Source organism: Heterodontus francisci, chromosome 8, assembly GCF_036365525.1.
Source record: "Heterodontus francisci isolate sHetFra1 chromosome 8, sHetFra1.hap1, whole genome shotgun sequence".
NCBI classification, from domain to species: domain Eukaryota; kingdom Metazoa; phylum Chordata; class Chondrichthyes; order Heterodontiformes; family Heterodontidae; genus Heterodontus; species Heterodontus francisci.
Genome location: NC_090378.1, coordinates 33082608 through 33105304, shown reverse-complemented (window position 1 = coordinate 33105304; position 22697 = coordinate 33082608). Strand labels below are relative to the sequence as shown.

The following is a 22697-nucleotide window of genomic DNA, read 5'->3' as shown; positions in this document are numbered from 1 at the left end:
GTACTGGGGGTTGTGGGAGGGGGGGGGGGGGGGGGGAAGGGGCGGTGCCAGAGGACTGGACAATTGCAAATGTTACACCCTTGTTCAAAAAAACTGTAAGGATAAACCCAGCAACTACAGGCCAGTCAGTTTAACCTCGGTGGTGAGAAAGCTTTTAGAAATGATAATCTGGGACAAAATTAACAGTCACTTGCACAAATGTGGACTAATTAAGGAAAGCCAGCACAGAGCTGTTAAAGGCAAATCCTGTTTAACTAACTTGAGTGATGAGGTAAGAGAGAGGGTTGATGAGGGTACTACCGTTGATGTGGTGTATATGGACTTCCAAAAGTGACACATAAGCCACTCAATTCAAGGGTAATTAGGGACAGGTAACAAATGCTGGCCTGCCAGTGATGTCCACAATCCAAGAAAGAATAAATAGGCTCGTCAGCAAAGCTGAAGACCATGGAATAAAAGGAACACTGGCAGCATGAATACGAACTTGGGTGAGTGACAGGAAACAGAGAGTAGCGGTGAAGGGTTGTCCTTCGGACTAGAGAAAGAGGGTTATCCAAGGGTCAGTAATAAGTCCTCTGCTTTTCTTGATATATATTAATGATATAGACTTGGGTGTACAGGGCACAATTTCAAAACAGAAAAATATTGCACTATCTGGAAAGCCAAACTTACAATGACCAAACTGAAGGTTGTATACTTTAAAAAGCAATAAAAAATAGTTGGCTTGGAATATGTTACATTTATTGAACGATCTTAGGTTTCAAAAGTGTTTCAGAATGTCATTAAAGTGCATTCACTATACTATAGCATTGTAACTATCACCAAGCAGCTATTTTTCTATTTTTGATGCAATATTTAACTAAAGTCTGTCATTTAGATTTTGATTTAATTTTCACAATAAAATTGATGGAAATAGAATAATTATACAACTATTAATGAGTACTTCTGTTAAATAAACAAATTGAGCAGTACTGTCAAATCCCACTTGCTTTCCAGCCCCATTCACTGCGTTCCCTAAACTTGCAACTGGCACAAACCATGATAGAGATTTAAACACTTACTGGATTGCATGGTCTTTGCAGAAATTGTTTGTGTGTATGCTCCTAAACCGTGCTCTGAGCGCGCTGCCAGACGAAAGTAGTATGTTTTGTCTGGCTTTAGGCCTTCCACAACATATGAAGATTTAGGGTCAAAGATCACGTGCTCCTGTAAATAATGGAACGAATACACAATGAGTTTTGAAAACATGAATTGATCTATTGCTCCTAGCTGGGATTTTCTATGAACACTTTGCTGTACATGCCAAAGTACAATTCAGAGTAATAGTTTAAAAAATTCTTACATGTATGTAGTATGAGGGCTGGATTTGGAGTGTTTAGATAATGTTTTTGTACAACAATTTCTGTTATTAGTTGAGGTGCTGATACCTAAATGACATGGCACCTAATTTGATTTCTTAAATCTAGAAAAAACAGAAAATAAATGCGAAATCGCATAGGAATAAAGTTTATATTTATGTCTGTCCTCCATTTCCTCCTTTTAAACTGATAGTTTACCTAGCGCAGTGCTTCTCCTCCCATTTCATGACTTCACCCCATAGCTATTAATCACCAAGGTGGAAAACTGTCAAATGTTTTCTCAAAATTCAATTGCATACCAATTGTATTCGTTTTGGTTAGTACACCAATACCATCTATAAAACAAATTCCATGTTAGTTAAGCATGACATCCTCTTACTGAATTTTGCAGTCTTTTAACAATATATGTCTTCTAATATACACAGTATATTTTATGATCATTTCAAATATTTCTCTAAAACTGATTAAACTTACCAATTTATGATCTCATGGGCTAAATTTTATTAGCACACTGCACATTGCGGGGGCTCATAAACATAGCGGCCCCCCCCCCATATTGTGTGGGGGGGGGGGGGGGCATCTGGCGCCGTGATGGACGCCAACACAGCTGATGGTCATGTGCTCGGGTCCTATTTAAAGGGCAGCCAGCAAATCAGCTATGCCTGCACCTACAGAAGACACAAAACAAAGCAGCAGTTCCACTGCAGAGCTCGTTCCATTATTGAAAAGATAACTTTACCTGCATGGGGACACAGAGGCGTGGCAAGGTGGCACCACAGTACAGTGATGCCTCCCTGACCACTCTCTTCCAGGCTATGCGGGCAAGGGGGGAGGTCCTCTTCCCCCACGATGGCAGGAAGAGGCCCTCCCACCTGACCAAGACAGCCTGGCTGGAGATGACAGAAGAGGTCAGTAGCCTTGGGACCATTCACCACGACTGGGTGCAGTGCCATAAAAGGATCAACAACCTGCTAAGAACCGCAAGAGTAAGTGCCAAATCATACCAGGGCTCCACTCAAACTGGGTGTACCCACAGAGTGGCACATGTGTGACACTGTCATGCAGAAGAAAGGGAGGTTGGGCAGGGAGTAAAGAAGTAACATGAATGGTGCAATGTATGACAGTACTTACCCTTGTCTGGTGCTCAGAGAATGGCACTTACATGAGCGGCTCACTCAGTAACACACACGTAGCACCCCCCACCTTTGTCGCCAGCACCCCTGTTTTGACGTGTGTTGTGTTGTTGAAATGCCATCTGTAATATCTACCTCCTTGCTCCTCCAAGCGAAGAGGGCCCACAATTGGAGGGAGGCTACCTGCACCGGTGGAGGCACACCAGACATACAAAGGCTCACGGATGCTGAAGAGGCGGCCCTGGAGATAGCAGCAAGCCAGTTGCCGTGCTCATTTGGTCAATTCGACATTGGGGTCCACGGTGAACAAACCTCCAATTGATATGAACGATGATCAATATTGAATTTCAGTTCTGTGATGCAATGCTGTTCTAATTGTGAAATGTTCTGCATCAAGACTGTAACGACCAGGTGAGAAAGGTAACTAGGGGTCTCTTTCAGCCTTCATCTGGTCTCACTGTAACAAGATTTAATTTTTAAACACACTGTGTTTTGAGCTCCCTCATTGGTGAATCTTTGTTCACCGCTTTCCAATCATAAGGCAAAGAAATGAGCACAAACAGGCTTTCTTAGGTTTAAAGTTAAAATTTATTAAAACTTAAACTAAATTCAGTTAATGCCTACGGATACATGCCGCACCCCACTCTAGCATGCACATGCAAATAGGGACAGAAAAGAAAAGAGAAGTAAAGTGAAAAAGTTTGAGCTCTGAAGGGGGTTTGTTACTGTGCTTCAAGCTCGCTGTAGAGTCCTTGATTGAAGATATGGTCTTGCTTTTCATTGGGGCCCAGTATTCTTCTTCACTGTAGGATTTTCTCTCTTGGGGGTTCATGTGTCATCAATGGTTTTCAGTTCCGTGAGAAAGAGGTGAGAGCAAGCAGGGGAGAGATGTTCTCAGTCCAGGAGCAAAGAGCTTTCTGAGTTCAAACACTGTTTCTCCAATTTAAAACTTCCCTAGTTTGCCAGCAGGTGGTCACGTGACCGACTGGTTTGACCAGGTGTCTTTTGTGTACTGGGGGAGCAGGGACTGGTTCCTTTCTTTCAACACTGTCTGCTAGTATGCAAAAAATGTCTGTCCAGTCAGGGATTTGGCAACCCCTTGTAATAGGCCTTCTTTTCTTCCCAGCAACAATTTTAAAATTTAATGTCCATGTGGCGAAATATATGTGCCTCGTTCTTGGCAAGTGGGAGCCTACATGACAAGACTGACAATGTCCTGTTCCCATTGTGCCATCCAGGTATAAGCTATGAGGTAACTCCGGCTACACGGGTGGCCTCCCACACCTCGGAGTAAGAGCCATCCTTCGAGGAAGCAGCGTCCCATGACGCTAACGCACCTTCAACCAGCGCAGATACAACCACCTTGATGGGTATCCGTTCGGCTTTAGAGTGAGTCGGAGGACCAATGGTGGCCAGGCCCATGCTGAGACCCAGGCTAATGGTGACCCTCTGATGTCAGCAGCACAAGGCATGCTGGAGCTGATGAATGAGTACTGGCATGCGCAACTTTGAGCGGATGATGGGCGAGTCCATCCAGGCCATGACAGCTGCCATGTCTCAGGCATATGAGTGCCTGGCGTCATTCATTGAGGCGGCGGCAGCTCTCGTGGTGAGTCAGAATCAATTAATATGCGCTGACCTGCAATCCCTCACTGTTGCCATGACATCCATTCAACAATGGCTAGGCGAGAGAGGGATTGCAGGTCAGCACGTATTAATTGATTCTGACTCATCACAAATGCATGGACTGTACCTGCCCCTGGTCCTTCCCACCTCAGCAGAGGGGTTCAAAGGAGCCCTGAGATGGAGGAGGCGAGCCAGCATGCCATATCTGGGGTCCCACCTCAGAGTAATTCCAATGTGGTAGCCGGCCCCTCCGCCTGTGAGTCATGCTCCAGCTGCCGCGATGTCTGAGGAGAGTTCTGTGATGAAGCAGGATTCCTCTAGCCAGCCAGGCCCCTCCAGGCCTCAGGCGCACAGAGGACAACCACCGAAGTCATCCACAGCCAAAGGGCAATCAGATCAGCAGCTTTTCTCCAGTCAGGCTGCAAGCGCTGAGGTTGCACTGAAAAGGGGCACTCACAAGCGTTTAAAGGAAACACAATAACACAAAAGGGAATACATGGGTGTCAAAGCATTGTAATTACGTTTGTCACTAAATGTCCTTCACCACCACATCCTTTTTTCTATGTGAATGGTGGTTGCTAGCATTTACCACTGATGTCTTGTCCCTTTTCATCACTGGCCTTTCAGGAATGCCAATGTATGCAATACCATCATTGCCATGCCATCGTTACTCAAGTGCGTCTCCATGGATGCAGTGACATGGACAATGGCTGCCTGGTGCATCCATAGCTCACTGCCCGCCTTGCAAGCGGAGCTTGGATGCCCTCTGCCCTCCCATGCGCCTTTTCTGTTGTTAGTCCTCAGTGTTCTCATAGTCCGAGGAGAGATCCTGCTGATGTTTCTCATCATGTCAGGCCGGACCCCTATTGGTGGTTGCGTAGGTGTGCAGAGCACAGTGAGCAGCAAATAAAGGAGCTGCCCTTTGCGCCTCATAGTACAGGGCACCACCCAATCTATCTGGGCAGTGGGAGCGCTTTTAAGCGTGCCGATCGTCTTCTCAGTGGTGGCTCTTGTAGCTCCGTGGCTGGCTTTGTATCTCTTCTCTGCAGCAGTGTTGAGAGCCATGTCAGCAAGGGGCATCGCTTGTCTCCAAGAAGGCAAGCCTCCACTTCAGCCAGTTCAGTGAACAACAGTGGCAGCTGGGACTGGTGCAGGATCCAGGCATCATTGCATCTGCCTGAGTAACAGGCAAGGATTTGCATGAAACATCTCCGGTAATCACATACCAGCTGTACCTAGATTGAGATGAATCCCTTAATGGTAAAGTCTGCAGCTGGTAGCCTGGTAGGAGGCCTGATGGCCACATGGGTGCAGTCTCTGACCCCTTATACCTTTGGTAATCCGGCAATGGTGCCGATACTGATGGCCCTCTGGGCCTGGCTGGTAGGATCCTTCCTGAGCGTACATACTCACTGGCCCTCCGGTGCACGGCATCGGTGACCTCCCTGATGCTGTGGTGGAATGTTGACTGTGTGACCCGACAGAGGTGTCCGGTGGGCCCTTGAATGCTGCATAGGCATCAAGATTGAGGCACTGCCACTATGAGGACCACAGACATAGGATGGCCACCGAAGCCCATGATTTGCAGGTCATCGTTGAGCAGGGAACAGAGATGTCTCTCCACCTCTCTGTACGCGCACAGTTGCCTCTGACACGGCCGCTCTGACATCCGCTGGTATGTCACGTAGGACCTGTAGATGCTCGGCGTGCTATAGCGGCGAGCTCCCCTTGGAGGCTGCTGCTCATGTCCGGGGGCTGCACCTGGCTGTTGGTCTTGCCTCTGGCACATATGGATCCTCAGGAGAAGCGTATCACACAATCTAGGATGAGCCATACCCATTTCCATGTGGTAAATAAAGTTGTATCGTTCATTTATTCAAAGGTTCCTAACAGGGCAGGCAGTGGTGTTGACAGGTACATCAGGTGCTTTCATGGCAAGGCATGGCAATGCCCATCTAAGCTCACACTAAGAGTGGCACAGCATGACCACAAAGATTCTACCAGCTGCATCGATTGCCCCCACCAGCCAGATAACCTATATGTTCCTACTCTTTCTGGCACCCTCCCCACACACAGGGTGACTAAAGTGCCATTGCTCCTTCACACACACACACAAACAAACAATGGCACAGAGCGTACACCGTTTATGGAGGGAGGGTATGCAGTACCTCCCTTCATGCCTGCAGAGCTTTCCCTCCAATAATTCCATCCCCCCCCAACCTCCCTTTCAGTATGCAGAGTTGAGACCCCAATCATCCCAGACTTACCTGCACTGTGAGTGAGTACTCCTATTTCTGATGTCCCGTCTGCTTCGCTAGTCATGAATGGGATGGCACGTGACAGCCGCCCGTTCAGGTAAAAATGCGTCAGTGGGGAGTGACAGGCGGGATGCATAATCAGGAAAGGTAAGTAGCGCTTTACATATGGTAATTGGTGTGCTGCCGCTGAGCAGTGGGGGGTGCAGGGGGGCCTCACCGAGGTTCCGCCACCGGAGGAAAATGTGTCTGGGGTTGAGCTGGGCATCTCCCAGCAGAATCTTATGGCCCCCCATCATGACCCCTGACGTCGAGGGGCTGGTAAAATTTAGCCCCAAATCTCTTGACCCTTTTAAAATAACAAAGTACTGTTTGCTATTTTCCAATCCTTATGGTCTTCTGGAATTCAGTGAGCTTGTAAATCTTTTATTTAAAACCAAATTAAATTCCTGCTCCATTTTCCTCCAGATATTTAGCAGGTTCAAACCATAGTCTGTGCTGAATTAGACAGTTCGGTATTGAGGACGATACAGTTTGCTTTACCACTCTTGAGCGAGAAAGGGAAAACAAAGTGATAGGCTCCACTTCTGATCCCAATCCAAAGACCCCTACCATCAGAGGTCAGGATTAGGCTCAGTTATGATTGTTCCCCCATAATTTTATCGCCAAACACTCATTATTGAAGTTCACATATGAAAATAGCCACTTGGAACCAGTTGGTTTGTCAGCACCTATAAAACTGTAGCCCAGCAAAACTCACTGCCTTGTGGAAAGGTGTAGCAAGGGAGAAAAAGAACGGAGTATTGTTTATAATTCAAGCAATGAGCAGGATAATAGGTACACCTTCTGCACTCACTGAACTTTCATCTCTGAATTATATTGAAATTGTATAGAACTCTAAAATACAGGAATCATTCATAGCTCTGTCACTGACTAACTCAGTAGGAGTTTTATTTATGCCCCCCAGGGATTTGGATTCCAACGTACCTCTTTGTCATTGATACCTTCAGAGAATATTAGTTCATATTTAATAATTTTTTCTTGCTGTCGTAACACCCAGGAGAGTGCAATGCTGGTATCAGACTCTGCTTCAGCTTGGAACTCAGCTGGCTGAGCTGGAACTGCAGAAGGAGGGAATCCAGAGTAAATAATTGTTATGCTAAAGGGAACAATCCTATATTCAAATTTTCTTTTACTATAAAGTTTATATAGCCCAATGCTACTTAAAATCTTAGAATACAAATTTTATTTTTCTTAAATGAATTTCCTAGTCGCAATTCTGAAGTAATCTTTCAGAACTATACAGCTCCAGTGTATAGCCCAAATTTCAAAGATGTGGTCCTCCATCAGGAGCAAAACCCTCCATTTTATTAACCCCTACTTCCAACAAAAAAATGTATTTTTAGCCGGTGTGTAAAGTTACCATTACTGGTTTAGAATTGATGGAGAAACACAAAACTATCAATTTTTCAAACATACAATGAAGAAATTGGAGTGAACACAAGCTCAATGGAACATTTTCAAAAAAAGTATTCCTTTTTCATTTTCTCTCCTGTTTTCTAGTTTTCCTCACACTGTTGTAGGTCACCCAAGAGGCTGTTATTCATTTTTCAGCCAAGATAACCAGTGTCTCAGCTCAGATAGCAAACTGAATCTAATCCAGTCCTCAGCCAACACCCAAGCACAAACTTTCCAGCATTCACTGCATAGCAATAAAGAGTGGACTCCTGATTTATATTCCTCCAATCCCATGGCAATGAGGTCAGTTGCAACACCTCTACTACCACTTTGGCCAAGATTAGCTAACTCAGGACCTACCAAGAATCATAAATGAGATTGCCTAGTTTGCTTTCTCAGTATTTCCCCTATTCCAACTGAGGAACCTTTCCAGTGCTTTTTCAGAATCAAAATAAATAAATTATGCATGAGCTACTCCATTTAATTACACCACTATAAAGATAATGAAGCTCTTGTCCTATGTAAATCAGCTGATCTCAGTTGCAGTAGCAAAGATTAAGTTACAATTGGACTCAATATTTTTTTGCTATTCAATGATACCTGTTGAAAAATGCATACCAGATATTTGGGCTTTACATCATGAAACAGTGTAATAACTTAATGGCTAACTGTACTTAAGATGAGTAACTTGTGGTACTGTGAAACTACATTGAAAATGAGTCATTGCTGTCTGGAGGGGAAGCATACAACTTTGAAAAACAAAAACAAGGTACCCTTAGGACACTTAAAGCTATGACTAGGAGCAATGGAGTTCCTTCTAGATTGCCCCAACAAAGCACTTCATCCAATCTGACAATAGTAACCACTACTATACCAGCATGACTTCCATAACATACTAGATGATCAGTACCAATTATGAGTAGTTTCATGGTGGGAGTTACACCCACTGATTGCTTGCTTGAAACTAGATCAAACTTACTTCACTTGGATTTGAGATGTTAAAAATAGAAGGGATTTTTATACTTGCAATGCAAACTCAATATGGGGTAAAACTATAGTATACTAACCCACTCTAATACCCCATTCCTAGAGATTAATTCTAAAAACAGGAATGCACAGAACTCCATTCAGACAATTCCCCTCCGTTCATTTCATTTAAGAATTAAAAATGATATATTGCCATAGATAGGAAATGTTGTGACTCACCTCCTTGCTTGGTTTTAACTTGTATAATTTCCGATGGTGGTCCATCCCCCACCGAGGTGAATGCCAACACTCGGATGCGGTATGTGGTATCTGTTATCAAGCTACCAATGGTTGTTAGACGACTGTCATCCAAGTTATGTTTGTACCACATATCCAAGGGCAGTCTGGAGTCTGTCGTGTAATATACTCGATAACCCCGAATCTGTCCATTAGACTCTTCTGGCTCCTCCCACTGGATCAACATGGTGCTGGCACTCAGCATACGTGCCTGAACTTTTAAAGGTGGGCTGGATGGAGCCTGCTCACCTGTCCGGGTTTCTACTATTTCACTGGGAGGACCTCTGCCAATATTGTTTACTGCAATGATTCGGAATTCATACTCTGAGTATGGACTGAGACCCCCAATACTGTATCGTGTGGTGGCGACTCCATCCACCTCTTGGAAAGAACCATCAGAGGATTTTGGTTTATATTGAATCACATAGTATGGTATCATTTCCATATTTCCTGATTCCCATGTCAGTGTAACACTGGTAGCAGTCGTCTCTGTAACGCTTGTCATTGTAGGTGGCTTTGGTAAAGCTAGAATGCACAAGCAGTTAAACATAGTAAAATTACTGCAAAGTGCAATATAAACCTACAAATGAGTGAATTGAATAACAAAATAAACGCAGTTTACACTTCAATTACTCGACATCTGACTAATCAAATTTTAAAATTGAGTAGATATCACAAAATGAGGAACTAGAAAAATTCAACAGCCTTGAATACATATTGCACCTTAAATCATAGTCAGCATTTGCTGCCTGCCAAATTACCATCACAACTTTGGATTCCAAATAGAAATATTGCCTTCTGGACTTTAATTGGACCAAACCCAACTCAAAAAGGAGAGAAATCCATGCACTGCAAACTTGACCATAATTAGATAATTCTATGAAGCTATTAAAAATATTACTTTTATCATTTGGGTACAGATGAACAGAACCACAGCTGTAACCTATCCATATTTTTGGAGGGGAGGGCAACAGAGAGATAAATATGAACACACTCCCACCAAAGATGTACTTCTCTAACTAATGAGGCCAGGTGACTATGAATGTTACAGTCAGTCATTCTTTTCTTTGCTTACCTTTAACTGTTATTTGTGCTGTTGCCTCAATAACACCCAGTGAAGATATGGCAACACATGTGTAGTTCCTGGATTCCTTAATGTTAACCAGCTCCAGAACATTCCGTCCAACAGGCATATCCTCTTCTGGTGTCAGTTCCACTGCTCCAGCCACCCATTTCACATAGGGCATGGGTGACCCCACAGCTACACAGGTGAGATTAACGCTGCCCCCCGGCATCACTTCATGGCTAGTGGGTGGGATAGAGAACCGAGGGGGGACTCGGCGCACTGAAAAGGAAGATATTTGTGGTAGTATCAAAAAAAAGTCTCAACTGTTACCATGCAGGGGGCACAAGCCACATCCACCCACCACACCAAGGTACTTTGGTAAAAATCAGCTGCTTCATTTGAAAATGAACTGCAGTAATAAAATCTATATAGGTGATGCTTTAATAATGTAAGCACCAGATAACAATGTGTAGTGTATGCTGTAAATTAAACCTGCATGAGAAAAACAGAAGCACAGAACAGACTTCTCCATTTGGCTATATGTGATTTTGAGCAAAAGAAACACACCTGCATTTGAATTGTAACTAGTATTTTAAAATAAAATGGATCAGAATGTGGAGTTGCTATCCTATTAAGCCATGAATATTCAATTTTAAAGATAATATTAGATATCAGGGTGTCCTCTTAATTTTGGGTTCAAAAGATCCTTTGCAGATTTAATGAAGGGGTTACCCTAATGGGGAAATACCAGAGTGATCCGGGAGATTTGCAATTAAACTCTAGACAGCTAAGTTAACTTTGATGACTCTCATGTGGAGAGCTGCAGGAACAATGTGCCCTAACATATACGCATAGCAGTGTGTTAATCCCTCCAAGTATCTTCACTTACAGCACTCTCTGAGCATAATATTATTAATTCCCTCTCTCAACTTGCAGAGGAACATGTAATCATGAATATAACAAAGTATCATTTCTCCAAATCCAGAATATAGAACAGCTTAGTTCTTGCTGGACAGGCGCAGATTTTAGCATCACTTCCACTTCTATATTCATAGGGCAAAACACTTGTGAAGAACAGCATAGAGCAGAAACAAGAAGAATGACTGTTCACAACTATCTATGCATCATGTTCTTTCCAGAATTTAAGGAATGCAAAACATAAAAGATGTATCACCCTTTTTCTAAAAAAAAAGTTACACTTTAAAATGGCGCTGCAGGGTTCAACAAAATATAAGCCTGCAGCTGGTTGGCAAATTCTACAAATGGGGCAGAATTGTACAACACTAAACTTTGTTCACAAATTTGATACAGAATTAAATTTGTAGTAAAATATTCAGAAGGGTATTAACATGATACCAAATAAATAGTTGATTAATAAATTGAATAATGCATGTGATTTCTCTTTTTTTAAACAAAATAAAAAAGGAATAGAAATTTGAAAATCTCTTCAAACTTTATATTGCTTTTATTTCAACATCAGGCATAAACCAAAATGCATCTGGCACAGTGACTGAATGTGGGAATTGGCTAGGCCAAAATTGGTTTTAATTGTTAAAAAAAAAAGTAATGGTGTACCAAGTTAAACTCAAATTCTGGCTGTATGACGTGGGAAGGAAACAAATGGAAGAAGTCTAGCAACAATGGGAAGAGATTTTGATAGCTGGTGGGTTGCTGAAGCTTCTTTACCCAACATTTTCAAAACTACCAGTTACCTATGATAACTCTGTCCCATCACGCAACTTGTGTTGCATTACAACCAAATAGTAAGGTAAATCTTGACAAGTACTCAAAGGGAATGATGGTACAAAGTGCAGTAATAACTAAAGATAATTTTGTTAATCTTATAAATGCAATGGAAGTCAATCTGTTGCTAGCCATCAGCATCTTGGGAACCAGTAGAGTAGGCTATAGAAGTTTTTGTTCTTCTACATTTACAAAGTAATTGTAATCAAACCATTAGCTGAATATCAAAATAAACTATGCTCAAATATTATTTGTCTTTGCTTTCAAATGTTTACATTTAGGGATACTGCAGTGTTTGTATAACAAATATTTGTATAAGTGCAAAGCCCTTGTAAAATTATGCACCTGGCATCTTTCAATTAAGATTTTTCTGGAGAGAAAATTTCCCCCATAATTTTGTTTGGCATTAGTCATTCAAGGGCAGTGCAGTAGAATTGAGACTGCAGCACATGACGTATCAATCAGACTGCAAGTACCAGGTCCAGGTTGCTTGATCATTTGATGCATTTGGTTTGAGTTACAAAAGTATCACCTGACCTTGCCCAGCTCAGCTACCTTCATGTGATTCATTCTTCCCAGGACTACTACAGTCCTGCATGGTCCTCTTTGTGTCTCAGGGTGGGAGAAAGACAAAAAAGAACTGTATACCTCACCCTGCTGGCTATTCACAAAATGATAATACAAGTTGTGAATTAATCACCCAGTCCAGATCATCCTTCACTACAAGCTGCAACAGGAGAAAAATCAAACATGATGAGAAATACTTTTAAAAATGTTTGGGTGGTGGTGGGGTGCTTGCAACTGCCAATTTTTCAAGTTGGAATTCTTATGCTAACATACTGTTTTAAACTCACAAATCCTCAGTTAACCCAACCCGGATGACACCAGATGTAATAGCTAACATATTGCAAGAAAAATCTCACAATAGATGGCTTCTGTACCATTGGAATGTAGTTATTTAGATATAAATTCTGAGAAATATATTCTTCAGTCCATGTAAACATCATTTTGCTACTGCTATAGTGTTCTGTAATACCATAAGATGGATTATTGGTAGGACATCATACTGATCATCAAAGGTATTTTATCTGTTTGAGACTATAATATCTGGTTTAGATTAGCTGCAGTGTTATGAAGCTTGCTTGTTGCTCTCCAGACTGGATGTTTTGCTTCTGTTACTATTTAATGTGCAAGTAGTTACAGAGAATAACTCCGCCATTACTCATGGGAATGGAAATGGTTTCAACATGATGGCGATTTATCAAACTGAACATCTCCAGACTATAAATTCTGACACATCAGTCTTGCTTTACAGAAATGAAACACCACTTTTTAAATAGCTTTCGGATAAACTTGATAATGGAGAGTTTGTTTCACTGCACTGAAAATTTGCAGTGACCAATTTGCAAAAGCTTGGCTCATAAGCTTAAAATGCAGTGTGCTTACATTCAATCAACATGCATCAGGCTTACAGCTCCCATGCAGTTTAATGCAAGGAAAAGTCAAAGAACCAGAGTAAGAGGGAACATAAAGAGCTGCTGCAATCAAATGTGGAAAGAAAATGGTTTGCACAAACTCCCACACGTATAAAACAAATAGGCATGCACTAGAGTAAAGCATGCCATACACTTTCACAGTTCATGTCACAGGTGCAGAGTTTTGCCTTCTGATGTTGGCAATGGAATTGTGTAAACAGAACATTAGATACTAAGTATCAGAACTGGGATGGATATTCAAAATTCTATTTCTATACAAAATGCTTCTTTTATCTGCACCAGTGTAAGGAAATGTAACGACTATAAAGTCTCTTTATCATATTTGTGTATTTGATGCCTTCTTTCAAGTTCTCAAATGCAGGGACCAATTTCCACACAGGGAATTGGTTGGTATATACTTTACCTTATTTTGCATAGTTCATTTATACTGTTAGTTTCTCCAAATTCTTATTCAATAAAGTTCTATTTGTAAGGCATTTTTGTATCACCGCCAATCACATGAAACAGCCAAAGCATCACTTAATGTGACTTTATTGATGAAAATGATCTGAATTTTCCACCATCAGAGTTAGATTGAGAATTCAAACCAAACATAACTCTACTGCAGAGAATAGTGATACAGTATTTTTAATATTTCATTTTGAGCTACATGGCTCTAAGATAGGAAACAATCTTCTCTCAGATCTCTGCAAATTCCATTCTGTATCAATTACAAATGGGATGGAATTAAGGATGTGATCTATTTTCCACACAAAAATATACAAAACAATTGAAGACAGGAAATTAAATATTCCTGTTTACAAAATTTTAGATAGATTTGTAGCCTCCAACATGACAGTTCTTCCTAACAAAGGCTGCTGCTAAAAATGAGGATATGATACCTAGGTTCTGGCCTTCATAAATGAAATTGCATCCAATTAGAGGAGACACATTACTTACCAATATAGGAGACATACTGCTTCACTTAACTGCAGATGCCAGCATGCATTGAGCAGGCAAACATGTGCAACACAGTGCACGACCAAAAAGTAAAAAGTAAATTGCATTCACAAAAGTTAACTGGCCATCAAGTAAAAATACCTGATGGTCAAAGAGATTGTGAAAACAGTTTAATCTAGTTTGGGCACAGTCACATCTCAACTATTAGAAACTACTTTTAAAAAAAAACTGGTTGCTATCCGTTAACATGCCAAATTTTGTTCAAATCATCACATAATTAACCAGAGGATACAAATTCAGTCAATTTCAGTATTAGAATTATTTTTGCATCCATCCCAGTCCCACTTGAAATCAGGGTTCAACTGATATTGGTGTCAGCATTGTGCCAATACTATAGTAATAGCCAATCACAATATTCTGCATATTGGACTACAGAAGATAAATTGACTTGAACATAATTTAAATTTTTGGCATAAAAATGAAATTCTATAGTGCTGAAACTGCTTCAATCAACAGAATCACTCAAAGGGAGCCTTTCCCCTAAAGACAATTATAACAAATCAGATTATATTTTCAAATACAAATGACAAGTTTATCATTGCCTTGCAGTTGGAGCTTTTCATTTCCAAATCTTTCAATTCTGCACCACTTTTCCCTTTTCTGTTTAACCCTGTCAGCTGATCTGAAGATTTCAGATATTAGTATTGGTAGTAATGATAATACCAGACATCCGTCAATCCCTTATGAACATTGCCAAATGGAGACTGCAGCAGTGGTGATGCTTCTATTTGTTGGATGTTATGTATAAAATGAAATGCAAAGTTAGTATGTTGGAGTAAAACCCCATGTTCTTCCAAGAACAGCATGCAAGAATCTATAATAGTATATATTAACCTGAAATTCACAAAGGAAGAAATAAAGGCAGGGTAAAAAGATTAATATTTCAACATGCTCTGACTCACATTCACAGTAGCATTAGCATACAACATTTATAGATTGCTTTGTCTCTTTCACATTGGTAGCTGATATTGTTTAATGGCTTTGAATCAAGCCACTATCGTTCCTCCAGTGACCTCAAAACAAATTTCCAAGGGAAGTTTTAACGCCCGGGATTTTCCGTTTTGAATTAACAAAGTAAATGTGTCTGATTGATGTTGTTAATTAAATGTTACAAATTTGGGGAAGAAAACAAGCTTTAAAAAGCAAGGTTAGTATCACTTTCAGAAATTAAATCCAAAAGGTATTCCTGCCATGAATTGTGTGTGACCTGATACCAGTAGAGAAAAAGTTTGAAGTCGCAGTTTTGCAGTCAGATTTGTTTTTCTCCTTCATTTTCTCTCTCTCCCAATAAGAGAAAACAAGGGAATGCTATAAAGGGAAGACTATCCTAACATCAATTGTATGTGGGGGAAGGAAACAGTGAAAAAGTGTGAATGAAGAAAGAAGAGTAAAAGACAAGGATAGAAGAGCACCTTACTGACAAATTTTGTTTTAATTAATGCAACTTTTATGCTACTCTGCAGGATGTAGTATTGCCAATATTTTCACAATGGTGAAAGCAAGAAGCCATATTGAGTGTCTATTCATATTATTGTGAAACTGTGGAAGGCAGAGCTTCACACATTTATATTCAAATGTTTACATTGCTACTAATCTCCAGCAGATGGTACCATTCTAAGCATTGACATTAGTTCCTCTCAAACTTTGAATGGTTGTACAACAGGCTATGCTTATTTTTCATTTTTTTTCTCTAATGGTCCTTCACACTTGCCACTTTTATACTACAGCCTCTGCCTAAAATGTATCTACTGTGTCCCTTTTTCAGATGGCTTTGTTAATTGTGCACTGAAGTGCATTTGCCCATTTTATAATTCCTCTGTGACACTGTCTCTGTACCTGAGCCTTCACATTGATAACAAAATGCAGTAAAAATCATGTACTACCCAATGTAATACAAAAATCTGACTACTTGCAAAAGCTATTGGTTTAAGAGATGGGGTTACTATACTCCACATAAAGATGTGCAAATTGAGGTGGAAGACAGGATTAGTGCTACGTGCAATCAAAGGAGTGTCCCAGAGTTTTGTCAACTACATCACCGATTGGCTGTTTCAGATGTTGAGAGGTAGATGTCGCATTTTACTCTTTCCATGAAGTTATTCTGAAGTTTAAACACATGACAATTGCGCTACATCCCACTGCCTTTTATTTAGGACCTTGAGTATTTAGTGACTATTAAATTCAGCGCAGAGCCAACCCAGTGTCTACTCCACAAAACTATCCCTAATTTGCTATAATTGGCACAAAGTTTCCAATGCTCTCCACCTTTGTGGTTTTCCTCAGATCATGGCTAGGTCTGTTGCAGACTAATTAATAGAGATTAATTGCTAGGATTAGTTAACAACTCCACTATTGTTGTATCATGCAACTACCAGGATAGTAGGTGAACTAAATGAACCTTGGCCTTTTTTCAATTGAGCAGTTTTTACAATCCTAAATTACTAATTTCAGAGAAGCTATATGGATATCTGGCATGCAATGGTTAAAGTTTTAATTCTTACATTATTGGGTACTTTATAATGCTGGCTTTTGTTCTTATTTTGAGATTTAAACACCTTTCCAAGACCCTCTGCCACCTTAGTACTACAGTCATCAGCGACACAGTATTGATTTATGATTACCTACTAGCTGTGTTACCTACAGTTTTTCTGCAGTCCACCAAGGTCATTGTAGAGACAGAAATGGGGCCCATCAGGGTCATTGTAGAGACAGAAATGGGGCCCATCAGGGTCACTGTAGAGACAGAAATGGGGTCCACCAAGGTCATTGTAGAAGCAGAAAAGGGGCATGCAAGGGTCATTGTAGAGGCAGAAATGGGGCCCACCAGGGTCATTGTAAAGGCAATATCTTTAGGATTGTGAGAAATGGGCAAAAGCTTTGAATAAAAGAAGATTTAATTAAGCTTTTTATTGGCTTGGATTTCATTCCCCTTTCAACTTACATTCAATAATAACGTGGGACGAATGTCCAATTGGCCACAGAACCACTCATATCAAAGTGAATATATAATTAGGCAAAGGACATAAGCCAGTATGAATTTCACCGTTACTAGCACTACATTTAAAAAAAAAATTGTTCTCAAAATGTAGGCATCACTTACAAGGCCAGCAGTTGTTGCCCATCTTATGCCATCTCCTTAAATTCCCTTCACTTTGTAGTAATTTGACATACTGGATACTAATAACATCAGGGATATGGGGATAGTGGGGAAAAATGGCGTAGAGGTAGATGATCAGCCATGATCTGTTTGAATGGTGGAGAAGGCTTGACGGGCCCTGCTCCTGTTTCCTATGTTAAGTGGCCTGCTGGACCAATTCAAGGGGAAGAAGAGAGTCAACCCATGTGGAGTAGAAGCTTCCAAAGTAAAGTAACCCAGACTGGATTCCATTTGATAGACTGCACCCAATTTCAGACTTGCTGATAGAAAGGAGGAAAGAACTTGCATTTATATAGTGCCTTCATGACTTCAGGATGTTCCAAAGCTCTTCACAGCTAAAGAAGTATACCTCCATTCTCAGTGACTGAATCAGTTTCCTATAGGCAACTTGTACGTACACGAGTAATACTGCTGGGTTTAATAGTTTTAATTTTAGGGCACAGCATTGCCACAAAATTCAAACATTCAAACCTTGCAGCATTACTGGGATAATGAACATTAAAGCACAGTCAGAATATTGTCTGGAAAAGTATGAGCAAAAGCAGCTTACAGGATTTGGTATGGTTGGAGTTTTTGGAGGCAGAATTTCAGTGTACTGCAATATAATTTTGTACAAGTCACAACTGTTTTCCACTGTATGCATAATGTCTCTCTCTATCCCAGCTCCTGCTTTACATGCACAGGACATATAAAAAAAGAGGTATGGTATTTGAAACAGGACCTGATCAAAACATCCTCATGTGCATAAGCAACATAAAACTTGGTGTTTGAAAATGAGTAAACTCCTCATTCTGAATCCATGAATATGCTTTGTTCTTTTCTAAAGACAGAGTTTTATTCTCTGTTAGAACACTTCAATCAAATATTACAATAACATCTCACTCTGTGAGACCTATGTAGATGTCAAAGTGACATGCTCCTATTGTTTTATAGAAGGGTGAATAAAGAGAACTGGACTGGGAAACCTGTGAAAAAACACAGAAATCTTAACAATCAATGACAATTTTAGTAAACCCCAGGGAATTTGTGCTTGGGAAGGGCTACATTTCAGAGTATAGTAATTCCATCTTGACCACTGTAGTTAGTGGGATAACAGCAGATTTCTTATAGGTGAAGTCCCCAGTCCAGACACAATAGTTAGTATAACAAAAGCAAACTACTGTGGATGCAGTATCTCTGGGCTGCATTTTATTCTGGCGAATGGGCCCCGGCGGCAGGCCGGAAGACCGGGGAGACCCTGCCTTGGCCCTCCATCAGATCCCTGAAGCCATTTAATGGGCAGGCAATTAACTTCCCACTGTTGGGGACACCATCCCTTTAAGGGACAAGCTTCATCCTCCACAGCTGCCAGCCAATCGGAGGGCCAGCAGCTCTGCAGTACCAGCAGCACTACTGGGAGCAGTGACAACGGCTGGTATTGCAAGAGGCCCTGCAGCACGAAGAGGGGAGGAGACCCCCGACAAAGGTGATTAGGGTCAGGGTCGCTGGGGCCTTTCAGGCAGGTCCCGGCAATGGGGTGGGGTCGGGGAGGTTGGTGAGGATTGGGGGCGGAGGGGGGGTGGTATCTTCCGGGGTAGGGGTCCCCCAAAGGAGGGAAACCCCGCTCTGACCCTGCTAGCAGGCTGCCAGGCTTTACATGGTGGCATTTTCCCGTGGTGGTGGGCCCCTCTGCCTTCCACAAAATTGAGGTGGAGGCGAGGAGAGGCCCCCAAGTGTTCATTGATTGGCCACTTAAGGGCTTCAATTGGCCGGGGGTGGGAAGGCCGTCCTCGGCCTTCCCTGTCCTAGGCAAAACGGCAAGGGGCCCAGGCAATGGCAGGAACGGCACCCCCTGCCATTTTGTTTGCCACCCCCACCTCTGTGCCCACATCCAAGGGCAGAATAAAATTCTGTCCTCTGTTTCTCTCCACAGATACCACCCGATCTCCTGAGTGTACCCAGCATTTTCTGTTGTTATTTACTATAGTTAGTGTGACTTCATTATATATACGAACATACGAATTAGGAGCAGGGGTAGGCCACGCGACCCCTCGAGCCTGCTCCACCATTCAATAAGTTCATGGCTGAACTGATTGCACCACATTTCCACCTACCCCCAATAGCCTTCCACCCCCTTGCTCATCAAGAATCTATCTATCTCTGCTTTCAAAATATTCAAAGACTCTGCTTCCACTGCTTTTTGAGGAAGAGAATTCCAAAGACTCACGACCCTCAGAGGAAAAATCTCTCCTCATCTCTGTCTTAAATGGGAGACCCCTTATTTTTAAACAGTGACCCCTAGTTTGAGATTCTCCCAGAAGGGGAAACATCCTTTCCACATCCACCCTGTCAAGACCCCTCAGGTTCTTATATGTTTCAATCAAGTCGCCTCTTACTCTTGTAAATTCCAGCAGATACAAGCCTAGCCTGTCCAATCTTTCCTCGCAAGACAGCCCACCCATTCCAAGTTATTAGTCTAGTAAACCTTCTCTGTACTGCCTCCAACGCATTTACATCCTTCCTTAAATAAGGAGACCAGTACTGTACACAGTACTCCAGATGTGGTCTCACCAATGCCCTGAATAGCTGAAGCATAACCTCCCTACTTTTGTATTCAATTCCCCTCGCGATAAACGATAACATTCTGTTAGCTTTCCTAATTACGTGTTGTACCTGCATACTAACCTTTTGCAATTCATGCACTAGGACACCCAGATCCCTCTGCATCTCAGAGCTCTGCAATCTCTCATCATTTAGATAATATGCTTCTTTTTTATTCTTCCTGCCAAAGTGGACAATTTCCCACTTTCCCACATTATACTCCATTTGCCAGGTCTTTGCCCACTCACTTAACCTATCTATATCCCTTTTTAGCCTCCTTATGTCCTCTTGACAAGTTCCCTACCTATCTTTGTGCCATCAGCAAATTTAGCAACCATACCTTCAGTCCCTTCTTCTAAGTCATTTATATAAATTGTAAAAAGTTGAGGCCCCAGCACAGATCCCTATATGTCTCAATGATGTTAATTTCAATATTCTAGAATACCAAAATATTTATAAAATCGATTTATTTGTGCCAAACATAATTAAGCTTTTTTGAGGTTGGCTAATTATTCCAAAAAGGATTTATTAATCATATATTTTTAAATGTAGAATAATTTCAGAATAGATGATCTGATTTAAGAAATTTGAAGTAATAACATTTGGTATTTATGACAAACAAAAGTGAAATCTGACCAAATACCTCAACAGTTTTGAAATCTGAAAGTGAAATTGGGATTTCTGTTTCAAAGTAATATTCATGCAGCTACCAACTGTGAAAGAAGCAGCGAGCAGGTAAAATTCTCCTCACGGCACAGAGCCGAGCCAGTGATTGAGAATGGAAACTAACATCAACATGCAGCACGCTGACACTTTCACAAGGTTTTAAAGACACTTAAGCAGAAAGTCATTAGATTCCAACAGGTAGGGCTAGGCCGTGCCTGGCATGGAGCCAGAAACCCCAGCTCTCCTCTGTTTCACTATAGGACAGTCCGTTTGGCGTGGCGTAGGTGGATAAGAAGTGAAAGAGACCAACCTTCTCGCTGATCTGAGAGATGAAGGGTTTGATGGTAGAGTGCAATGAGGATGAGGAGGGAATAAAAAGACAAGGAAAAACACAGAGAGTAAAAACAGGCCAGGCTTCATCAATCCTCACAGCACTGAAAGAACAAGACAAGACAATAGTGTGGTGGTTTTTCAGCTTCACATACGCACATTCATAAACCAGACACACACACAGCACAAGATTACGTGTCTTGTTATAATGGCACCCTGTATCACACCCCTAAAAAAATAAAAACCACAATTCTGCACATGAGGACATTCAACTCTACCATAACTGCACACTTGTTGGAAGAAAGAACAGTTGTGAAATGACTCCATTAAGTCCAGGCTGGGAAGTGTTGTGGTGGTCTCTATAAAGAAAAAACATTTTCAGGAGACAACCATTTCAGCAGTGAACACAGATGGAATTTATATACAGTACAAAATCAAGTGGCATATATATGAAAATAACCATTGGGCTTGTAATATTAGATGACAATAAAGACAATAACTATATGAGATCCTTCTCCTGATTTCTCACTTAAAGTTTTAGGGATAACAAAATTCAATAAATTTGTCCCCATTTTCTTTACTGTAAACAGCAGACATAATGTGTTACAGGTATTTGCCGGGACTCAACACTGATTGGAATTCCACTGTGGGAGAGTGCTAACTGTACATGGAACATGCATCAAGTTTTGCCATTTTACAGTTATGTTTATATGGTGTGTTTTGCTTTTCTCTGCTTCACTTCCCAGCCCTTCAAATATATGCAGTACAAAATACTTGAAAAGAACTCATGAATTGAAAATGTAATAAAAGAAAGTTTGATTAGTTTGTTCAGCACATTGGCTCTGTGTTTTGACCAAGCACTACAGGATAGAAACATTATTAATGGCAAGCAAATTTGTAACAGGAACACACACAGTTGAAATATCCTGTTCTTCTGAACCAGGTTACAGTAGTTATTTCAGTCAGATGACAGCAAGAAAAAAAATCGATGAAAATTCAAAGAGGAGAAAAGGGTTAGGCCACAAATCAGCAAAATTGAGATTTGAGAAGAAGAAAATGAAGAAAATTAATTGACAACAAAACAAATATTTGGGCATTCATTCAGCAAAGGCATATCCAACTACATTTAGGGCTTCTTAGTTTAAACAGAAACACGATGAACTATAACTGAAATAGTTCAGCATCACTAATTCCAATATTTTAGACAGAGGCAATGTCTGGAAAAAGCTTTTCCTTTTAGATTTCATTTGCTCTATCCTTTCCCCCAACTGGTATAGGGAAACATGTCCAAACAATGCAGACAGCTTTACCCCTCCCCAAAAAGTTGGTATTCCAAAGATAAAGCATGACTGCTATCCCTTGCATTTTAGTGGAATGATGAATGCCAATATGCAATTCTTCTGTTATTCTCAGCATGAACAACTTGTCCGGTGCAGAATGTGATATTTTGCAAGTCTTGGGATGAATTGTTTCATCTTTTGACCCATTAGGTGCAACAGTTTGATGTTGTAGTATAGAAAAATAGCATAATGACACAAGTACACTGACTCATGGAACCATTCAGCAT

The 22697-nt window shown here is 41.2% G+C and overlaps 1 protein-coding gene across 8 annotated transcripts in view; it reads right to left on the bottom strand.

Annotated features, from left to right (window-relative positions):
* ptprfa (protein tyrosine phosphatase receptor type Fa) overlaps positions 1-22697 on the bottom strand; it is a 634875-nt gene that overhangs the window by 194605 nt on the left and 417573 nt on the right. For all 8 annotated transcript variants that reach the window (XM_068036905.1, XM_068036906.1, XM_068036908.1 and 5 more), the window contains exons 7-10: positions 10169-10438; positions 9037-9618; positions 7360-7493; positions 1062-1206 (exon numbers count right to left, since the gene is read on the bottom strand). In XM_068036905.1, coding sequence (XP_067893006.1) covers positions 1062-1206; positions 7360-7493; positions 9037-9618; positions 10169-10438 — 1131 coding nt within the window. The remainder of the gene's footprint in view (positions 1-1061; positions 1207-7359; positions 7494-9036; positions 9619-10168; positions 10439-22697) is intronic.